General features: G+C 45.0%; 1 protein-coding gene across 2 annotated transcripts; it reads left to right on the top strand.

Annotated features, from left to right (window-relative positions):
• The first annotated feature begins 3,462 nt into the window (after positions 1-3,462).
• LOC102413915 (ADP-ribosylation factor 2) lies at positions 3,463-22,028 on the top strand. 2 transcript variants are annotated; one of them, XM_006060679.3, is made up of 5 exons: positions 3,463-3,615; positions 6,734-6,900; positions 10,366-10,476; positions 17,248-17,372; positions 20,254-22,028. In XM_006060679.3, exons 2-5 carry the CDS (start codon positions 6,753-6,755, stop codon positions 20,413-20,415), a joined length of 546 nt encoding a protein of 181 aa, XP_006060741.1. In that variant the 5' UTR covers positions 3,463-3,615; positions 6,734-6,752; the 3' UTR covers positions 20,416-22,028. The 2 variants fall into 2 exon arrangements, with proteins under 2 accessions (XP_006060741.1, XP_006060742.1); XM_006060680.3 differs by having other exon boundaries at positions 3,571-3,723.
• The last annotated feature ends 649 nt before the right edge of the window (positions 22,029-22,677 follow it).

Genomic DNA, 22,677 nt, shown 5'->3' with positions numbered 1-22,677 from the left:
GGACAATCCCCAAGAAAAAGAAATGCCAAAAAGCAAAATGGCTCTCTGAGGAGGCCTTACAAACAGCTGTGAAAAGAAGAGAAGCCAAAAGCAAAGGAGAAAAGGAAAGATATACCCATTTGAATGCAGAGTTCCCAAGAATAGCAAGGAGAGATAAGAAAGCCTTCCTCAGTGATCAATGCAAAGAAATAGAGGAAAACAATAGAATGGGAAAGACTCGAGATCTCTTCAAGAAAATTAGAGACAGTGTGGGAACATTTCATGCAAAGATGGGCTCAATATAGAACAGAAATGGTATGGACCTAGCAGAAGATATTAAGAAGAGGTGCCAAGAATACACAGAAGAACTGTACAAAAAAGATCTTCATGACTGAGGTAATCCCAATGGTGTGATCAGTCACCTAGAGCCAGACATCCTGGACTGTGAAGTCAAGTGGGCCTTAGAAAGCATTACTACGAACAAAGCTAGTGGAGGTGATGGAATTCCAGTTGAGCTATTGCAAATCTTAAAAGATGATGCTGTGAAAGTGCTGCACTCGACATGTCAGCAAATTTGGAAAACTCAGCAGTGGCCACAGGACTGGAAAAGTTTTCATTCCAATCCCAAAGAAAGGCAATGCCAAAGAATGCTCAAACTACCGCACAATTGCACTCATCTCACATGCTAGTAAAGTAATGCTCAAAATTCTCCAAGCCAGGCTTCAGCAATACGTGAGCCATGAACTTCCAGATGTTCAAGCTGGTTTTAGAAAAGGCAGAGGAACCAGAGATCAAATTGCCAACATCTGCTGGATCATCGAAAAAACGAGAGTTCCCGAAAACCATCTATTTCTGCTTTATTGACTATGCCAAAGCCTTTGACTGTGTGGATCACAATAAACTGTGGAAAATTCTGAAAGAGATGGGAATACCAGACCACCTGACCTCTTGAGAGACCTGTAGCTGGTCAGGAAGCAACAGTTAAAACTGGACATGGAACAATAGACTGGTTCCAAATAGGAAAAGGAGTATGTCAAGGCTGTATACTGTCACCCTGCTTATTTAACTTCTATGCAGAGTACATCATGAGAAACGCTGGGCTGGAAGAAGCACAAGCTGGAATCAAGATTGCCGGGAGAAATATCAATAACCTCAGATATCCAGATGACACCACCCTTATGGCAGAAAGTGAAGAAGAACTAAAGAGCCTCTTGATGAAAGTGAAAGAGGAGAGTGAAAAAGTTGGCTTAAAGCTCAACATTCAGAAAACGAAGATCATGGCACCTGGTCCCATCACTTCATGTCAAATAGATGGGGAAACAGTGGAAACAGTGTCAGACTTTATTTTTCTGGGCTCCAAAATCACTGCAGATGGTGACTGCAGCCATGAAATTAAAAGACGCTTACTCCTTGGAAGGAAAGTTATGACCAACCTGCTGCTGCTGCTAAGTTGCTTCAGTCATGTCCAACTCTGTGCGACCCCACAGATGGCAGCCCACCAGGTTCCACCGTCCCTGGGATTCTCCAGGCAAGAACACTGGAGTGGGTTGCCATTTCCTTCTCCAATGCATGAAAGTGAAAGTGAAGTCGCTCAGTAAGTGTCCGATTCTTCGTGACCCCATGGACTACAGCCTACCAGGCTCCTCCATCCATGGGATTTTCCAGGCAAGAGTACTGGAGTGGGTTGCCATTGCCTTCTAGACAGCATATTAAAAAGCAGAGACATTACTTTGCTAACAAAGGTCCATCTAGTCAAGGCTATAGTTTTTCCAGTGGTCATGTATGGATGTGAGAGTTGGACTGTGAAGAAAGCTGAGTGCTGAAGAATTGATGCTTTTGAACTGTGGTATTGGAGAAGACTCTTGAGAGTCTCTTGGACTGCAGGGAGATCCAACCAGTCCTTTCTAATGGAGATCAGTCCTGGGTGTTCATTGGAAGGAATGACGCTAAAGCTGAAACTCCAATACTTTGGCTACCTGATGCGAAGAGTTGACTCATTGGAAAAGACTCTGATGCTGGGAGGGATTGGGGGCAGGAGGAGAAGGGGATGACAGAGGATAAGATGGCTGGATGGCATCACCGACTCAATGGACACGAGTTTGAGTGAACTCTGGGAGTTGGTGATGGACAGGGAGGTGCTGCAATTCATGGGGTCATGAAGAGTTGGACACAACTGAGCGACTGAACTGAACTGAACACAGTCATTGGGCTTCCCTGATGGCTCAGGCCGGTCAAGTATCCGCCTGCAATGCAGGAGACCTGGGTTTGATCCCTGGGTTGGGAAGATCCCCTGGAGGAGAACATGGCAGCCTATTCCAGCATTCTTGGCTAGAAAATCCTCATGAACAGAGGAGCCTGGTTAGCTACAGTCCACGGGGTCCCAAAGAGTAGGGAGGACCAACTGAGCGACCAAGCACAGCACAGCACGGCATACAGTCATTAGGGCTTCCCAGGTGGCACTAGTGGCAAAGAACCCACCTGCCTGTGCAAAAGACACAAGAAACGTGGGTTCGATCCCTGGGTTGGGAAGATCCCCTGGAGGAGGAAATGGCAACCCACTCAAGTATCTTTGCCTGGAGAATTCCATGGACAGAGGAGCCCAGCGGGCTGTCCATAGGGTCGCAGAGTCAGACACGACTGAACCGACTTAGCACACATGCACATACTTTGTGACCAGGAAAGTATTAGGTTAAAAAGATTAAGATGTTATACAGACCTAGGTTTAAAACTCTGCCCAGCTCCTTTATAAAATAGAAATAATAGTAGACTCCAATTAACGCCGGGGCATTTTGGTCACACATATCAAGTCCTTGATATATTTCCTAACAAATTTCACGTGTTCAGTAGATGTTAGTTTTCCAGATTATGTACCATTAGGTACAACTATTTACGGGCATTAGTGAAACAAGATGGCATTGGGGGCTGAGTTAGCGACTGGATTTCTCAGTAAGTGAGGACTCTGGTTCTGTGCGTCTGAAGGAAGGTGCAGGTGGCTAGTATTTTCCCCAACTGTTGAAAATCTGTTCAAAATCAAGGCGACTGTTTAGCTTCAGACTGAACAGGAAATCTTCCTTATGCCTAATTTCGGTGCCGATGACTGGACGTTTCCCACACAGAAGTCCGCCTCAAGCTAGTTTCTACTTTTAGCTCAACCCGGGCAAATTTCCTTAAATATCTCTGTGAGCGTGGTCCCGCCCACATGCCCCACCCAGTTGGTCTGAATGCTCCCGGGGTTAATTCAATCCGTGGAATTTTTTCGAGCTGATTGGCGAAGCAAATCGGAAATCTTTTTACTTTTTTGATTGGTCGCACGCAGCCTTGGGGCGGGGCACATGGGCGTGCCTCGCCGGGACGCGGTGAGCTGTCATTGGAAGATGAAACCGGCATTTCCAGAGCTTCGTGCCGTCGCCTAGGTCGCAAGGGGCGGGCCTCCTCCCTCCCAGGCTTTTATTGTCCTTTACATTGGTCAGACTTGTTGTCACTCACGGAACCTGGAACTCATTGGTACAAAAGCTCCAAGAAGCGGTGGGTGATTGGTTGGCTACTGTTCCCGCCCCGATCCTGTCGCCATTTTACATAGGAGATCAGAAACCTTAAAGGGAGTGGTATTGGTACCGGTGGTCAGTTGGGCGATTGGTGAGTCGTGGGCTGCGGCGAGAGGGCTGCGGCACTCAAGGGCTGGCTGGGTTCTCGCAGCTTCAGAGAAAGGGAGGCTGGAGAGCAGCGGGTTGCCTGCAGAAACGGGTGGGTCTCCCTGTCTCTTCGCACTCTGTAGGGCAGGGGCTGCGGGACTAGTCTGCTTGGCTAGTCTGCTGCGGGGTTGGGGGGGTCGTGGCGGGGGCGGGGGGCGCCTCCGCTTTTTCGAGGGCCCGCAGGTCGAGAGGAAGCGGCCTAGCAGCTGGGCAGAAAGGATACTCGGACGCGTTCCCCGGGGGGACCCAGCGCGCGTGCCCGCCTGCTGCGCACGCCCACTTGGCCACCCGCGCTGGTTCGCGTCCTGGAGATCTCCACTCAGTTCTCTCTGATGGACAGTTGGTGCTTGTGTTAGAGGAAGGCGAGCGTGCCAGAGAGGCGCCGGGGTCGGCGGCGTCTTCCAGAGGGTCTCTAGCAGCCCAGCGGGCTTTGGGCGTCTGAAGCTAGGATGTGTATTGTGCTGTTGGAAGGAGGAATCGAGTGTTTGCTTCATAGGACATCTTAAATGTACCTCCCCTTGCGCAAAATGTTCCTTACGGTTTTTCTCATCTGTGAGATGTCTTTTTATCTAAAACAAAGACAAGGAATCTTTAACTTTGTCGCCCACAGGATTTTGAGTGCTGCAATGCATTGGACTTCTGTATGCTTTCTGTATGGCTTCCTATGAATAACTAAAGCATTTATTATCATTCTTTGGTTGTAGCAGTTTCCCTGTATCTAATTTTTGTTCAGGGTAAATGCTCTGCTCCTTTTCTCATGTCTTAGGATTAAATGTGTGCTTGGACATCATCCATGAAGTTTAGCAACTGTAGGACACGACTAAATTTCAGAGGTGGGGCCTCTGGAATTTGGTGACCTCACCTCTGAGGTCCCTAGGGAACTGATGAATGGGAGATGGACTGTCCTTGTTCCCTCTCACCTCTGCTCTGCCAAGGAGTAAAATTTCCCCATAATTAGCAGTTTAAAGGGAAACAAGGATTTTTTATTTTTCTTTGAAGAATCTTTGTAGACTTCAGTAACAAGGTTAGAGTTGTAGTCAGTACTACTTTTTATTGGAGGATAATTGCTGTACAGTATTGGACAGTACTACTTTTAAGTCTGTAATTAGAATGTCAAGCCCACACTTCAAATAGGCTGATCTGTTGAGATTAAAGATGTAAATTTCTGCAAAGCTAATCTGAGCAACAAATTTGTCTTGACTGTTGCCTTCCTTTATAGAGTCTCTCATGTATTCTACTGAAAAATAAAATATTGAACATTTGTACAGTTATATGTCAATATGTTGTTGTTCAGTAGCTAAGTCATGTCTTGATTCTTTTTGAACCCATGGACTGCAGCACACTAGGCTTCCCTGTCTTTCAGTGTCTCCCAGAGTTTGCTCAAACTCATGTCCACTGAGTCCCTGATGCCATCCAACCATCTCATGCTCTGTTGCCCCCTTCTCCTCCTGCCCTCAATCTTTCCCAGCATCAGGGTCTTTTCCAACCAGTCACCTCTTTGCATCAGGTGGCCAAAGTATTGGAACTTCAACTTCAGCATCAGTCCTTCCTTTGAATAACCAGGGTTGATTATTGCGATTATCTTTGGAGGAGTGATAATTGGGAAGGTGCACTAGGAGATCTGGGTCGATGATAATCATCTTTTTTTGATTTGGTTCATGACATTTCACTGAACTCTATGTTATCATGTATGTTTATGTAAATTATGTTTCAAAAGCTAATAATTAACAGTAAGGTGATCCTGTTGGTGGGAATATAAATTGCTACAGCCACTATGAAGAACAGTATGGAGGTTCCTTAAAAAACTAAAAACAAAGCTACCATATGATCTAGCAATCCTACTGCTGGGCATATACGCTGAGAAAACCATAATTGAAAAAGACACATCTTCCCCCGATGTTCATCGCAGCCCTGTTTACAATAGCTAGGACATGGAAGCAACTTAAATGTCCATTGACAGATGAATAGATAAAGAAGCTATGGTACATGTATACAGTGGAATATCACTCAGCCATAAAAGTGAACGAAATTGGGTCATTTGTAGTGATATGGATGGACCTGGAGTTTTATACAGAGTGATGTAAGTCAGAAAGAGCAAAAAAACAAATATTGTAAATTAATGCATATATGTAGAATCTAGAAAAACGGTGCAGATGAATCTATTTGCAGGGCAGGAATAGAGACACAGATTTAGAGAATGGACGTGCACACGGGGAGGGGGAGAGTGGAGCCAGTTGGGAGGTTGAAATGACATATGTACCATGTGTTAAATAGCTAGCTAGTGGCAAGTTGCCGTAAAGCACAGGGAGCTCAGCTTGGTGCTGTCTGATGACGGAGAGGGATGGGATGGGGGATGCAGGGGGGCCTTAGAGGAGGGAATATATGTGTACATATATACTGTTGTTGTACAGCAGGAACTAATGCAACATTGTAAAGCAACTATACTCTAATAAGAAAATGTAATTTTTAAAAAAGTGAGATGATGGTCAACACTGGGTGCTGTGGTCTCTCCCCCAATCTTTACCTGGTTAATTTCTTTGTTAGCCATGCAGTTTCCTAGTGCTGTTATTTCCTCACCTCTGAAATTTTTTAGGTTCTTTTTTGGGTCTTGATACTGTCTACTGGCCAAAGGCAACTATTAAATTTCTAAGAGGTGTTGATATCTAACCTGCCTTAAGGAGTTTGTTTCACAGTGTGTAGAATAGACTGGTTCTCTGCTTCATAAGTTCTCATTTCAGAAGTATTAGTTGTATCTGTGGTGGCATTGCTTCCATACTTAGGGTGACGAAAGCCTGCCACCATTGAGACTGGGTTTCCCATACCCCACTTGGATGCTGCAGTGGAAAAGTGAATTTTTTGGCAAGGCATCAAACGGCTTAGTTGAGTTTCCCCTATGAAACCAAGATACTCAGCTCCTTCCTAGCCAAACTATACTTGAAATTGTTCAAGTTTTGCTAGGAGCCACCTCCAGTGGAGGCTCGTATTTCGTGTGTATGTCTTGTATTTATGTGTCCATATCTCTGCAAAGAACCATTCCTTGACTTGCCTTTCTTTTCCTTCAGGTCACAGAATTCAGTAACAATGGGGAACGTTTTTGAAAAATTGTTTAAAAGTCTCTTTGGGAAAAAGGAGATGCGGATTCTTATGGTGGGTTTGGATGCCGCTGGAAAAACCACCATCTTGTACAAACTGAAGCTGGGAGAGATTGTGACCACCATCCCCACGATAGGTATGTTAGCGGCCTGAGACAGGACTAGTGTTCACCGCAGTATGTTGTGCTTTTACAGGCTGCTTACGTTGCTGAATTCTTACTTTGGAGAATCTTGTCCGCCTCATAAACTTCTTGAGGCCAAAACTGGGTAATATACAATTTCCTAATTGCTTCCTGGTATCTCTGGCTCATTGCTAGGTTTATAGGAGAGTCATACAAACAGATTTAGGTGGAACAAATTTAACCCTGTCGACTTGACCAAAAAAAAAAAAGGGAAAAGATAATGATGATTAAAATCAATCTTTCTTCCAGGAGCCTTTCCAAGTGGAAGCATCTCTCCACGCCAAGTGTGTTCCTGGCATTTAAAGATGTAGTGTGGAAAAAAGAGAAGGACATGGCATGGTTTTTTTTTTCTCCTTCACTTTGGCTCACACCGACTACTTGAGGTGGTGGTCCACTGATGATCTGAGTTGTTCCATTGCTGGAGGACAATCTGACGGTGTAGTTATTCCTGCAAACCAGCTCTGTGTTTTGTCGGCCATTTACGGCTTTTGCAAAGGCAGTTTTGGCAGAACTTAGTCTGTGCCTCCTGAGCTGCCTCTAAATCCAAACTCCTGAATGAGAATGGGCTCCCCGGGGGGGGCATGTGAATGTCATTAGTGTTCTGCAAGTTGGACTAGGCACAGGAACCAACTGAGCAACTTCGGAGATTGTAACATTTAAATGGGAAGAAAACCAAACAGAGAAAATGCTCATACCCATAGCTTTAAAAAATGTTATTAGTCCAAAAAGAAAATAGGATAATTACTTGTTTTTCTCCTTTCATAAAAATAATTCATCCTTCCGAAATGTCATACATACAGAAAAAATTTAAACAAATGTTAAAAAAAAACAAAACCTGTGATTTGGGTGAATATCTTTTTTTTTTTTTAATTTATTTTTGGCTGCACTGGGTCTTCATTGCTGAGCACATTCTAGTTGCAACAAGCGGGGGCTGCTCTCTGGTTGTGGTGCTCGGACTTACTGCAGCGGCTTCTCTTGTCGAGGAGCATGGGCTCTGGAGCATGGGCTTTGTAGTTATGGCACGTGGGCTTTGTTGCTCCAAGGCATGTGGGATCGTCCCAGACCAAGGAACAAACCCATGACCCTTGCATTGGCAGGTGGAGTCTTAACCTCTAGACCACTGAAAGGTTGCTACTGCAAGCCATGTGTTATGCCAGGATTCGTGACCTCCAGAGGAGAGGATTTCAATCCGGGATCAGAGACAAGGCTTGACTACTTGGAGCCTTTTGTGTAGCAAAGTTTCATTAAGGTATAACAGAGACAGGGAAAGCTTCTGACATAGATATCAGAAGGGGACAGAAAGAGTGCCCCCTTGCTAGTTTTTAGCAAGGCATTTTATGCCTGTTGGCAAGCTTCTAATCAGATAAGAGAGACACCTCAAGGCTGAGGGAGTTTCACCAGGCCCCTGTCCTACAGTATGCATATTTGAGATAGAATGGCAAAAGGTATGTCATCCCCAATCATAAATAACTGACATGAATACTGGTTTGTTGAGCCATTATCAACCCAAGGTTTGAGAAAAGAAAAAAAATGGTTAGTCTTAGGCAGAACCAGTTTCATCAACAGAGAAGGAAAAAAAAACGTCTGCCACCTGCAGTTTATTTCCTCCTGCCGCATGGGGACCTCTGGCCTCCCTGCCTGTTACCCTCTCACCACCAGGGATGTCCTGGTGAATATCTCTGTGAAGTCATATGCATGCTGTTTTCCAGCTTCCTCTGCATTACACAGCATCTTTGGTTCTCTTCTATGTCTTTACCTCTCTGTGGAATGCTTTCCTACCTTCTTCCTTACCACACCCACAAACCGCCCCCCCCAACCCCAACCCCACCGCTTATGTAGCTAAATGTCAGCTTATTCTTTCATTCTCAGTTTAAGCATCATTTCTCAGGGATCCCTTTTCTGGTCCCTTGGATGGTTTTCCCCTGTTGTAAGTTTCCATAGCAACCTGAACTTCTGAGTAACTCTCAGCACATTTGTCATTGCTCACTCACTGCCTCTCTTCCAAAAGTGTAAATAAGAGCAGGAATCATGTCTGCCTTGCTCACCACTGTTCTCAAGTGCCTAGCAAATTGCCTGGCACACAGTGGATGTCCAGTAAACTTATGGTGAATGGATTGAATACCAGTCTTGCGATAGATCATTGAACTAATGGCCCCCAATGAATCATGGCCCTCAGTAGCCACAGCCTTCACAGTCCCCTTCCACAGTGATACTGGGCATGGCCGTATGACATGCTTTGGCCAAGGGCACATCAGCAAATGTGATTCACACGGAGATTGGATAAGAGCTTGTGCCTTGGGGTTTGCCCTTTTGGAACACTACCACCACCACATGAGGGAGCTCAGTGCTCCTTGAAAATAAAAAGATTATCTGGAGAAGAGAGGTCCAGCCTACCCCCCAGAGGACTGTGCAAGAGGAAGCCCAGGCAACCTACTGAATTGGGGAGGGGGGAGAATCATTGTTCTAAGCCGTGTTCTAAATAAATCATTGTTCTAAATAATAACGGATATAGATCAACCTCCAGTTTTAGTAACTAGATAGTATGTGGCTCTGTGTTTAACAAATTTCCACTGATGGATGATTAGGTTATGTGCAACAGTTCTCTGTAAATGATCTTGATCATTCAAAGACCAGTCAAATGTGGCTGAGCTCACTAAGGAGATTGAAAAGGTACAGCCAGAGAAACATAAGGAAAATGGGAAGCCAGGGAAGAGTTTCAAGGAGGGAATGAACAGTAGTGTCAGATATAAAATCAAATTATGTAAGAACTGGAGAGCTGTTGATGGATTTCTCAACCTTGCTGACCTCGGTGAAACCATAAAGCATGGTGAAGCAGAACTAAGGTGTAATGGCTGAGAGGTAACAAAGTTTGACTTTAAAAGGGAGAAAGGGGTGGTTGCAGGTGATGACGTGGAGTCAAGGAAGGGTTTCTTTGAAGGATGTACTTTTACATCCTAAGCCTGCTGAGGAGAACAGGTTGGAGATTTCGAATGGGGCAGAGAAGAGCAATAGTAGAAGGTTCCAGACAGCATGGGTGGACCAGATCCAGCACATGGGTAGATGGAATCAGCATTAGCTGCTTCCTTGTTCCAAGAGGGAGGAAGTGTGGATGAAGAGGTAGGTGGGTTTCTGTGGTGTGTGGTGGGAGGCAGAAAGCAGCCCTATCGATGGCTTCTGTTTGCTCTGAAGTCTGCTGGAAGAGCTGCTGGGAGAGGGAGATGAGGCATCAGGTGGGAGACACCTGTCATGATGCACAGAGAGCAAGCTGACTTAACACGGTGTGTTGTGTAAGCTGTAGATCTTTGACTGGCAAGCTGCTTCATAAACGAAAAATACTGTCCAAATGTTAGCTGAAGTTATTTTGAATTGTTGAGCCAGCAATAGTCTGCATTAAACACTTTACCCATCTTCCCCGTGTAGGTTTCAACGTGGAGACAGTAGAATATAAAAACATCAGCTTCACAGTCTGGGATGTCGGCGGCCAGGACAAAATCAGACCTCTGTGGCGACATTATTTCCAGAACACACAAGGTAGAGATCATCCAGTTTCTCGCCTTGCAACCATTTCTGTTAAACGCATCTAAAGATGGGTACTTGAAGCAAAACCTTGGGGCACTCTGCTCTATCTGGACTGTCAGTCATTCCTTCTCTTTCGATGACCCACTTAAATTTACTGGGGAGGTTTTTTTTTGAGAAGTGGTCCCTGCCTTCTTTGGAAAAATACTTGGGCTTTAATGCTTTACACAGGCATCTCTTCTTAATCCAGAACAGTTATAAAATGGTTGTCCTGATGAGTTCCATCTTTTGGTTAATTGAAAGTGCCTTAGATGAAGTACCAATTTTTAAAGGATTTGAATTCTGTAAACTCCTTAAAGCCGGTTGAGCATATCTGAAAAATCATGCCTAAGGAGAGAAAGAGATAGACAGTGATGGTTGGAACCCCCAAACCCAGCATCCTGTGTGGCCATAGTCCCTCCCAGCTTCCCTGTTATCCACAAGTACATGAACAGGCACGAATATCCTAGATCAATGCCTTGTTTCCTTATACTGGATTTTTAAATGTTGGAGTTTTAATGTGTCCCATGCCAGTCTCTCTGAGTTTTTCCATTGATTATATTTTGGATAACCTTATAGATATTGCCTATCCAGGGATCCATAAGCTGTTCAGATAGTTTTTACACCCTCATTCTCAAACCATCTGGCATCCACATACTCATTTCAGAATTTACTTGGAGTCTTTTCATTTTGAAAATTCTACTACTGATGGTGGGTGTTTTCAGTGCATATGTTTCATAGTAATGACCCATATTTGTCTGTCTTTTCAGTCCAAATACCCAGGTCGACCACCTCTTTATATTGTATATCATTATTTTAGTGATGACCTTTAACACTTAAGTCTGTAGTTATTGCCTCAACCTGTAGATTTAGAACGTCTTTCCTCAGAATAGTGCATTTATCTTTTTTCACTTTTGTTAGTGGGAAATTGAAAATAAAGAACAAAGAAGATACATAACACATCCCCATGTACCCATTACACCCAGCTTCAAAAGTTATCAGCATTTTGCCCAGAGTGCGTGATAGCAAATGATGTCTCTTACTCATCGTCCTTCAGTGTTTATTTTAAACTGATAAAAGTTTTTGATTTCAATATTTATTTGGCTGAGCCAGGTCTTCCTATGGCCCACAGGATCTTCAGTTGCAGCATGCAAACTGTTAACTGTGGCACATGGGATCTAGTTCCATGACCAGGGATCAAACCCAGTCCCCCTGCATTGGGAGCATGGAATCTTAGCTACTGGCCCACCATAGAAGTCCCTAAAGCTTTTTTAAAAAAACTTAATCTCCATGCATTATCCCACTTCCAAAATTAATATCCTTTCTTTACTGTCTGGTACCCAGCTCTTGGGGGATTCCCTGGTGGCTCAGACAGTAAAGAGTCTGGTCTGCCTGCAATGCAGGAGACCAGTATTCAATCCCTGGGTTGGGAAGATTCTGCTGGAGAAGGAAATGGCAACCCACGCCAGTATTCTTGCCTGGAAAATCCCATGGGTGGAGGAGCCTGGCGGGCTGTAGTCCATGGGGTCACAAAGGGACATGCTTGAGCGACTTCACTTTCACCAGGCCTTGTTCAGGTTTCTCCAGTTCACATTTGACTTGTTGGCATCGGGAATCAAAGTTTACACATTGCATTTCATTGTCATGTCTCTTTAGTCTCTTATTCTACAACAGTTTATCCCTCCACTGTTTTCTGTCTTTCCATCTGCATTTATTAGCTGAAATCCTTCTAAATAAAGAATTCTTTTATCAAATATTTGGTTTCTCTGAAATATAGTTTATATAAGAAAGGCAGGAAAAAGATATAATTCTTTTCCCTTTATTGATTTTTGGAGAAACAGTTTGATGACCGTAGCAGCCTTCCATGATGTTAGTGTTAGTCACTCAGTTGTGTCCGACTCTTTGTGACTACGTGGTCTGTAGCCTGCCAAGCTCCTCTGTGCATGGAATTCTCCAGGCATGGAATTCTTCCCTGATGACGCTTAGATTTTTATGTTTTACGCTTCAATCTGTTGCAGACAGTATACGTTTTGACACTTAGTTGTTGCTGTTGAATCACTAAATTGTGTCCAACTCTTCTGCAACCCCCATGGACTGTAGCCTGCCAGGCTTCTTTATCCGTGAGATTTCCCAGGCAAGAATACTGAAGTGGTTTGCCTCTCTCCAGGGGATCTTCCTAACCTAGGGATTGAACCCATGTATCCTACATTGGCAGGCAGATTCTTTACTACTGAGCCACCTGGGAAGCCCACTCAGTGTACCGATTCAAATGTTAATCTCATCCAGAAACACACTCACAGACACACGCAGAATACTGTTTGACCAAATGTCTGGGCACCCTGTGGCCCAGTCCAGTCGACACATAAAATTAACTATCCAGAGTCCAAAATACTAGAGGTTTCATGTCCTCATTCTCTGAAGGGTTCCCTTCTCCCACCCTTTTAAAAGTTGTCACACTCAGTCAACAAGTAGAAATGCCTTTTTATTTTCAATCTTCTATTTATAGCAAGCCTAATTTTATTGAGTTTCAATAGCCATTGCTTTAATGGTAGGGAACTGGCTATATTCTAGGACCTTCGAGTGGGTGGTTTGGACTCTTGATGAAATAAGCAAATGGGGCCTCTTTGATGAATGGATTTTCTGTTTGAGTTGGTGAGTTCAAACATTGCATCCACTAGTAATCTTAGATGTTGCCCTTATTTTTCCTGCACCTTTGCAACAGATAGGCTGATTTTTTTATTTTAAATTTTCTTCTTCATCAGTATGTTGAGCAGAACAGACTTAATGATAGCTTAGCTCTCAATTAAGATAGTTAAGTAGGTGTAGATTGGAATGTGAACTATTTACGGGATTTCTTAGTTGATTTATCTATCACATGTGTGCTCAGTTGCTCAGTTGTGTCCAACTCTGTGACCCCATGGACTGTAGCCCACCAGCTTCTTTGTCCATGGAAATCCCCAGGCAAGAATACTGGAGTGGGTTGCCATTTCCTGCTCCAGGGGATCTTCCGACACAGGGATTGAACCCGTGTCGCTTGTGTCTCCTGCGTTGGCAGGTGGATTTTCTTAGAGAATGCATAAAATAGTGCATTAGATAGGCCATTAGTTGTGATGTGGAAAGATTTTTCTCCTTGATTTAGGTTCAGGTATTTGAATTTGCTAAATAGCAATGTATTTATATGGTTTAAAATTTAAAGAAGTGAAAATACACAGTGCAGAGTCGCCACCTCATTCCTGCCCCCAAACCACCCGGTTCCTCTTCCCATTTTTATTTCTTGTTTATCTGTCCAAAGATATTTTATGCATATACAGCCAGTTGTGGATACATATTTCTACCCACTTCTAAAAACAAATCACAGCACACTATTTGTTGATAATTTTACCTTTTTTTAGGTTTTCTTAGTTCAGACGTGTAGTGAGTCTGGTGCTGGTTCTTTTGTTTCTCACACAAGGATCTAAATAAAAAGAATATAAAATGGGACCTAATATTTATAAACCTTTATTTTTTATTGGGAATGGCCAATGAATCATATGTCAGCTTCTCCCCTGTCAGTTTTGCATGGGAGATTAAGGGTCTCCTAAGAATTCAGGAAAACCGCCTTTGCTCAGCTGTGATCGGAGTCCAGAGACTTACTGGAAGCCTATCAAGTCTTTGGGGGGAGTTTTGAACATTCTGCATTTTTTGGGTCTGATGTGATGTAACAGACATGACTTTGACTCTCATGTAAGCCCCAGACAGTCAGAAGCTGTGGGCACTCCCGTCTGCTGGAATGGGCTGTTCCGGGCAGCTGGTCAGGCAGCTGTTGGGTGGGCCTGGGAAGTGTGGGGGTGTCAGGGGTTGGGGAAGGGGTGTGTGGAAAGGGCCGAGGGCCAGCACAAGTTTTCCCTCCTAGACACAGTGGTGAGGTCTCAGTGTGAAAAGGAACCCGGAGTTCATCTCATTCCACTACCCTTTTCCCACCAGCAGAGTCCCTTCGGTGGGCTCCTGCAAGTGGCCACTGAAGCTGCTCACAAGTATCCAGTGAGGGGCAGGCCTCCTGAGGCGGCCCACGGCACCTGCAGTTCTGTTAACTCTTTTTTTTTTTTTTTAACTTTTTTTAATTTTAAAAAATTTATTTACTTCTTTGGCTTCATCAGGTCTTAGTTGTAGCTTACGGGATCTTCGTTACATCACGTGGGTCTTTCATTCTCTCTAGTCATGGCGCGAGGGCTTCGTTGCTCCGTGGCATGTGGGATCTTAGTTCCTCAACCAGGGATTGAACCTGAGTCCCCTGCATTGCAAGGCAGATTCTTCACCGCTAGACCACTAGGGAAGTCCCCTGTTGACTCTCTATCACCTCAACCTCCTGGAGTTGTACCCACTGATCTTCCATCTACTTCCAACAAGTTGAACCTCTCTATGTCATAGCTCTTAGATATTTGAAGACAGCCATCAGTCCCCTCGGTGAGTCTTTGCTCTAGGCAGAGTACTCCCAGTTATATAAATTGTTTTTCGTATGACATAGTATCTAATTCCTTTGCCGTCCTCGTCAGTCTTTACCCTTCCAGTTCGTCTGTGTCTTAGAGTGTGGGGTCAGCACCGACCATGTAACACGCCCAGGATGTTCTGACTGATGCACTGTATGTAGCCTAGGCTTTTTTTGCCCATATTTTAGAGACTGAGCTGCTCTCTCTTCTGTTGATACAGCCTAGGGTCACTATTATTAAATAGTTCTTCTGGCAGACACTTCCTGTTTTTGTCTGCCAAAGGGCTTATTGTCAGCTAACCACCCAGTTCTTACCGCCATTAAAGTCACATGCACCGCTGCTCAGAGCGTCTTCCCCTTCCTATATGTGGAATGTGTGCTGAGTTCCTCCTGGGCACCACCTCTGGAGACCCCGTGGCCCAGCTCCTCCGCCAGCCAGTGTGGCAGTGACCAGGTCTGTGCAGGCTTCAGCCACCTTTGCTCAGATGCGATGCGGCAGTCCCGTTCTTTGACCCATCTCTTGCTTCCTGGGATTTCTCTGGGCTGTAGTGTGGGATGCTGCAAAGATTTCTGACACCGATTGCCTGGGGTTGGGCCATACTTTACAGGTTAAGGGCAGAAGACGCCCTCACGGCAGACACCAGCTGAAAATTCAGGGCTCCCCAGACCACCCTCGCTTTATTTCAGCTGTTCGCAAATATGGCAGTTCCCAGGACACAACTGAGGGACTTCACTTGCACTTTTCACTTGCATGCATTGGAGAAGGAAATGGCAACCCACTCCAGTGTTCTTGCCTGGAGAATCCCAGGGACGGGGAGCCTGGTGGGCTGCCCTCTATGGGGTCGCACAGAGTCGGACACGACTGAAGTGACTTAGCAGCAGCAGCAGCAGTGTCCCTTAGGTTCTTTTTTTTGTTTGTTAATTGGCTGCACCGGGTCTTAGTTTCGGCCTATGGGATCTAGTTCCCAGACCAGGATCCAAACCAGGCCCCCTGCATTGGAAGCCCGGAGTCTTAACTACCAGGGAAGTCCCCCTTCAGATTCTGTCTTCATTAAAACAACTCGCAGGACTCAGATCGCTCCACTTACAGCCCCAGTTGTATTATATAGCAGAGGGATACAGAGGGACCAGCCAAAGGGAGAGATGCGTGTGGGAGCACACAAGGTTCACACGGCTTGTGTCTCCTCTTCCCATGCGGTCAGGGCTGTTACCCTGTGGCCCATAGAGGTGCCACATACACAGAGCGTTGCCAACTAGGGAAGACTGTCTGAACTTGGATGTTCATATACTTTTATTGGGTCTTTATCGTGTAGGCATGATGTAGAAATGAAGTAACTAAACATGAGCCTAACCTTTTCTCTATTCTTTTAAAAATTTTTATTGGAGTGTAGTTGCTTTACAACCTTGTATTAGTTTTTGCTGTACAGCAAAATGTATACATGTACTTACATCCCCTCCCTTTTGGACTTCCTTCCCCTTCAGGTGACCACAGTGCATTAAGTAGTTCGCTGTGCTATAGAGTAGGTTCTCATTAGTTATCTCTGTTATACATAGTATCAGTAGTGTATATGTGTCAACCCCCATCTCCCAATTCTTCCCCCTTCTCCCGCCTTGGTATCCACATATTTGTTTTTTATATCTGTGTGTCTGTTTCTCCCTTGCCAATAGGATCATCTATACCAGTTTTCTAAATTCCACATATATGCATTAATGTACAGTATTTGTTTTTCTTTCTGACTTACTTCATTCTATATGACAGCCTCCAGGTCCATGGTTCTACAAATGAGCCCGTTTTATTCCTTTTTATGGCTGAGTAATATTCCATTGTACGTATATATCGCATCTTCCTTATCCGTTTCTGGGTTAATGAGCATTTAGGCTGTTTCCAGTCCTGGCTGTTGTAAATAGTGCTGCAGTCAACATTGGCGTACGTGTGTCTTTTTGAATTACGGTTTTCCCTGGGTATATGCCCAGCAGTGGGATTGCTGGGTCATATCGTAGTTGTGTTTTTAGTTTTTTTAAGGAATCTCCATGCTGTTTTCCATACTGGCTGTATTCTCTGTCAACTGTTGTTATTGTTGATCTGTTGAGGGGCCATGGTGCCTCTGAAAAAGGCTGGTGGGGTGTCCAGCAGGCTCCCCAACTCTGGAGATTCTATATATGCTTCCGTATTGATTGCTTTCAATGAAACCACACACGTAAGCAGGCAGAGGCTGTCAGGACGTGTGAACAGCTACCCTCCCCAGGTTCAGATTACTAACACGCTGCCGCTTTCCATTCAGGTCTGATTTTCGTGGTCGACAGTAATGACAGAGAGCGGGTCAATGAAGCCCGAGAAGAACTAACCAGAATGTTAGCGGAAGACGAGCTCAGAGATGCAGTCTTATTGGTGTTTGTAAATAAACAGGTATGTCACTAGCTGTCTGAATACTGGGACTGAAAAGTACTACCAGCTGCTCGCTTTAAAAATAGAGATATTTAATTAGCTGCCTGCCTCCCTCTCACCAGTCCTGCCCGTAACCTTCCCCTTCACCTCCTTTTTAGTTTGGGTCTTAACATTCGTTCACTCGCTCAGCAAACATCCACTGAGCATTCACTAAGATCCAGGCATTGTTTGGGGTATTGGTGATACAGCAGTGAACCAGACAGACAGAAATCCCTGAGTTCATGGAATTTGCATTCCTAGTGGGTAGAGCGTCACTCAGTAACAGATATGTCCTATGTCTGGGGGGAGTCAAGGGAGAAGGGGCAGGTGTGGAGATGGATCAGAGGGCCCCTCTGATAAGAGGACGTCTGATCAGATGACACCTAGCTGCCATATAGCACAGGGAGCTGAGCTCAGGTCAGCACTCTGTGATGACTTAGGAAGGTGGGGTGGGGTGGGGGTGGGGTGGGAGGGAGGGCATATATGTATACATACAGCTGATTCACATCATTGTACAGAAGAAACTAACACCACATTGTAAAGCAATTACACTCCATTTAAAAAATAAATAAGCTATAAGCATATGTTGTACAACACAAGGAATACAGCCTATATTTTATAATAAGTATAAATGGAGTATAACTTTTAAAATTGTGAATTATTGTATACCTGTAAGCTATATAATCAGAGAAGGCAATGGCAACCCACTCCAGTGTTCTTGCCTGGAAAATCCTATGGACGGAGGAGCCTGGTAGGCTGCAGTCCATGGGGTCACTAAGAGTCAGACATGACTGAGCGACTTCACTTTGACTTTTCACTTTCATGCATTGGAGAAGGAAATGGCAACCCACTCCAGTGTTCTTGCCTGGAGAATCCCAGGGACGGGGGAGCCTGTTGGGCTGCCGTCTATGGGGTCGCACAGAGTTGGACACGACTGAAGCAACGTAGCAGCAGCAGCAGCAAGCTATATAATCAGAGAAGGCAATGGCAACCCACTCCAGTACTCTTGCCTGGAAAATCCCATGGATGGAGGAGCCTGGTAGGCTGCAGTCCATGGGGTCGCTAAGAGTTGGACACGACTGAGCAACTTCACTTTCACTTTTCACTTTCATGCATTGGAGGAGGAAATGGCAACCCACTCCAGTGTTCTTGCCTGGAGAATCCCAGGGATGGCAGGGCCTGATGGGCTGCTGTCTATGGGGTTGCACAGAGTCAGACACGACTGAAGTGACTTAGCAGCAGCAGCAAGCTATATAATATTGTACATCAACTATATTTTAATAAAAAAAAAAAGATGACCCCTGAAGGCCCTCAGGAAGGGAGCCAGACTGTTCTAGGAAGAGCACGGCAGCCAGTGCAGCTGGGGTAGAGTGGTGTGGGGTTGGGGGTCAGCAAAGGGGGAGATGAAATTGGATGATATGGGGCCAGTCCTTGAGGAAACTCGGTTTCCATGTAAATAACACAAAGCAGTAAAAGTGGGGGTAGGAAGATGTGGAACCATACAGCCTCAGGACAAGAAGCTGAAGTAAGGGTGGAAAAGGTGGAATCCTGTGGAAGTTAACAGCCTGAGATAAACAGTCATGTTTTGATGCATTTCCCCCTACTTTCTCCTTCACGAATACATTCGTTATGTAATTGAGATCTTACCATTTTGACAGTGTTGCGTCCTGTTTCATCATTTCAGATTTATCAGAGGCATGTTCTCTCGTCATCTAGCTCTTTGTAAGCACTGTTTTAAATGGTGGGGGCATCATAATTCACTTGGCCATTATCCCACCGTTAGATTGGATGTCAGTTTGAGGTTCATTAGTGCACATGGACTTTGATAAAAGAAAACGTTTGTTCTTTTTAATTATAGAACCAGGACACGTTCAGGGTATAGATCCACAGACAACTCACAATATCGAGTGAAACATTCTAGCCCCACTTTTCAGGATAAAACCATTGTTCAATTCCTTACATCTCTCTCCAGAGCTTATTCTGCATTCTGTTTTGCAACCTGCTTAGCATATCTTTGATGTCCTTCCAAATCATTGTCTAGATCTACTTTGTTTTTTTTTTTTTTTTTGGCTGCGCTTCGCAGCATGTGGGATCTTATTTCCCTCATCAGGGATCAAAACCTGTAGCCCTGCATTGGAAGCTTGGAGTCTTAACCACTGGACTGCCAGGAAAGTCCTCAGATCTACCTTGATCTTTCATGCTAATTTATTCAAATTCGGTTTCAGCTTACTACATGCTAGACACAGTTCTAGGCACTAGGAATACGTCAGAGAACAAGATAGACAGAGATTCCTTCCATGGTAAAACTTGCATTCTAGTTAAAAGAGGCAGGTAATAAACATACTCAGTCAGTCAATTTTGTAATTCAGTAAACTTGCGGTGAGGGCTGTATTTAAAACAATGAAGCAGGACAATCAGGAGGGGTCACGGGGGCACAAAGACCTTGCAGAGCGTCCTGAGAACTTGGGCTCTTTACACTGAGAGAGACAAAGGTGTGGAAGGGTGTTAATAGAAGGACTTGATCTGACTTCACGGACCGCCAGGTTGAGGATAGACTTTTCAGGGAGGAAGAGCAGAAGCAGGGAGACCAACTCAGAAGTAATTTCAGTACTCCAAATGAGAAGCAGTCAGACTCTAAATATATTTTGCAGGTAGGGCCAATGGTCTTTCCCAGCGTGGAACTGTGAGAGTGGCGAGAAAGAGAGGGAAGGAAAAATTAAGGGCGATTTGAAGGTTTGAGGCCTGAGCTTCTAGGCGGCCAGAGTTAAGACTGTGGGTTAAGGGCAGGTGTTGGGGAAGAGCACGGTATTTCATTACATGGATGGAACATTGCTGAACTGACTTCTGAATATTCTCTTCCAAGGATCTTCCCAATGCTATGAACGCAGCAGAGATAACAGACAAGCTTGGCTTACATTCCCTCCGCCAGAGAAACTGGTACATTCAGGCCACTTGCGCCACCAGTGGAGATGGGCTTTATGAAGGCCTGGACTGGCTCTCCAACCAGCTCAAAAACCAGAAGTGACGGGAGGTGCCGCGCTCCCCGTGTGTCGTGGCAAAGTCAACTGGCCTCTTGTGTGTGCATGTGTGCGTGTGAGGAGCCGAGTGTGGGTGTGTGGCCGGGCGTGGGCGCAGCTTTCTCACATAGTGCCTTATACACGCTCTAAAGAAACCAGTCTTACATGTTAAGAACAACCAGTGTTACATTTTCTACACTACCTTCCATTTCAGTAGCTTTGATGACCAGTTTTGCGGTCCATGAGGAAGTCCCAAGGGCTCCCCCATGCCCAAGAGCCGGACTGGTCTTTGTGATGGGAAAGTTGGGGGAGGGTGGGCTGTGGACTGCCTTCACTTGTGTGATCTTGGCTCAGGCCTGGGGTCTCTGCACACCTAGGGATCCTGTTAGACTCTGGCATCCTTTTGTTGAAAAAAAAAAAGAAGGCTCAAATTAAAAAGGCCCTTGCTTGCCACAGATATAAAGTTCAAATCTGAACTTATTTTCTAGCCCAGAGGTCCTGGTTTAATGTACATTACTGAGAGAAATCAGTGATCTTATTCTATGAGAAGAAAAAAAAAAACCCCATAACACTAGACTCTGTAACACTAGAAAATCATTGAATCCTTCCTTCCTTTGACTCTTATTTGCCAAATGGAGGCCCTCTGGGGTGGGCACCCAGCGCATGGCAAGGCTCTTTGCCAGGGATGCCCCGCCACGCCCCAGGCTGGGTCAGGGAAGGGCAGTGCCTTCGTGTTCCTCATCACCTCTCTGAGGCTGCTGCCCAGACTCCTCTGCTCTGCACCGAATGTTCTCCGCCTGAAGCAGGAGCTTGGCTCCCCAGATGGAAGCAGAACCATGTACAGTATGTCAGTCCAACTTGTGGTTTGGGTTAGCTGCTCTTCGTAGAACCACACACCCGGGAGTTCTGAGAGTTTGTGAGAGAATCAAGGGGTTAAATTTGGGCAAAGAGACGCCGGGCAGCCAAGTTGGTTGGTGCTAAATTTTGCCATGAAGGATGTCTCATCCAGGCCACTCTCCGTGGCACTGGGACTCCCTCTTCTGGTTGGCAATCATGGAATTTTCCATGCCATGGAATCATGGCAAACGTGGAAATGTGCTCTATGTTATCCTCAAAATAGAGGTAACAACGGCCTGGAAATGAGCTGGGTTTGCTCAGTAGTCTAGAGCTGTTTTGTCCAGACAGCTGTTGTCCAAATTTGTACCTAAGCTCTTCCACTATTACCTTTTAAAATTGCTTTTTCAAAAAAAAAAAAAAAAAAAACCTCTTTGTTTTAAATTACAGAGGAGGAGAGTGTAAAATGAATTTTAACAAAAGTAAACCTTGTTGATAACCACAAAGTTGCTATGACTCGGAAGAAATTTCATGATGTGATCAATGTTAGTGTAATGTTTTTCCTTAAGACATTAAAGAATGTTCCTTGCAGTACTGGCAAAGTCCAGATTTGATTTTTTAAACCATGCAATTAAGTCCTGAGAAATATTTAGATTGTGCGCCTCAAATTGGCAGGGAGTGTGTCTTACACTTTTGTATTTATGCTTAGTGCGTGTGCCCGGTACCGTGCTGGGCCTCATCAAATACTTGTTGATTGGTTGGACAATAAAGACTTGCTTTGGAAGGAGGTGAGGACAGTCATGTGCTTCCGGATGTCTTGAGCGTCTTTAAAATTCCTTCCCCTCTCCATCTCAGCAGACTTGCTGTTAAAAACCCCCAGGGCACTTGTACAAAAGGCAGAACATCCCGGGGTGCTGTCTGGGCCCTCCTGCCTTCAGCAGTGCTCCTCATTCTTACCTTCCATGAGACTTGGAAGTACTGAGGTCTTTCTCTGAATCTGGAGCTGATGATTTATGGTTAGTGGATCAGTGGAGGCACTTCAGCGCAGTGCCTTTGAGCAAAGGCTTGGGTCCCTGAAAGCCATATTCACATCCCACCTGTGTCCTCACTAGCTGCCTGGCATCAGGCTTGTCATTTTTTGCCTCCCTATCCCTGAGCCTCCGTTTGCTTAACTGTTAAATGGGCATAATAATGCCTACCTCATAGGGCTGTGAGGATGAAATGTCTCAGACCTTTGTTTTCCTTGCCTGGTGTTTCCCTGAGGGTATTTTGATGTCTCAAGTCTGAACAGCAGCGCGGGCCACAAATTGATCAGCATTTTTTTTTTTTTTTGGGGCTGTGCTATGTGGCTTGTGGGATTTTAGTTCCCCAACCAGAAATTGAACCCAGGCTCATGGCAGTGAGAACACAGAGTCCTAACCACCAGACCTCCAGGA

Source organism: Bubalus bubalis, chromosome 3, assembly GCF_019923935.1.
Source record: "Bubalus bubalis isolate 160015118507 breed Murrah chromosome 3, NDDB_SH_1, whole genome shotgun sequence".
Lineage (NCBI taxonomy): Eukaryota > Metazoa > Chordata > Mammalia > Artiodactyla > Bovidae > Bubalus > Bubalus bubalis.
This window is presented reverse-complemented; position numbering and strand designations above follow the sequence as displayed.

Excerpts from the sequence above, each read along its gene's own strand:
- LOC102413915 (XM_006060679.3), top strand. The coding sequence starts at position 6,753 with ATGGGGAACGTTTTTGAAAAATTGTTTAAAAGTCTCTTTGGGAAAAAG. Across the intron at positions 6,901-10,365 it reads GACCACCATCCCCACGATAG|GTTTCAACGTGGAGACAGTA; the intron begins GTATGTTAGCGG and ends TTCCCCGTGTAG. Across the intron at positions 10,477-17,247 it reads TTATTTCCAGAACACACAAG|GTCTGATTTTCGTGGTCGAC; the intron begins GTAGAGATCATC and ends CTTTCCATTCAG.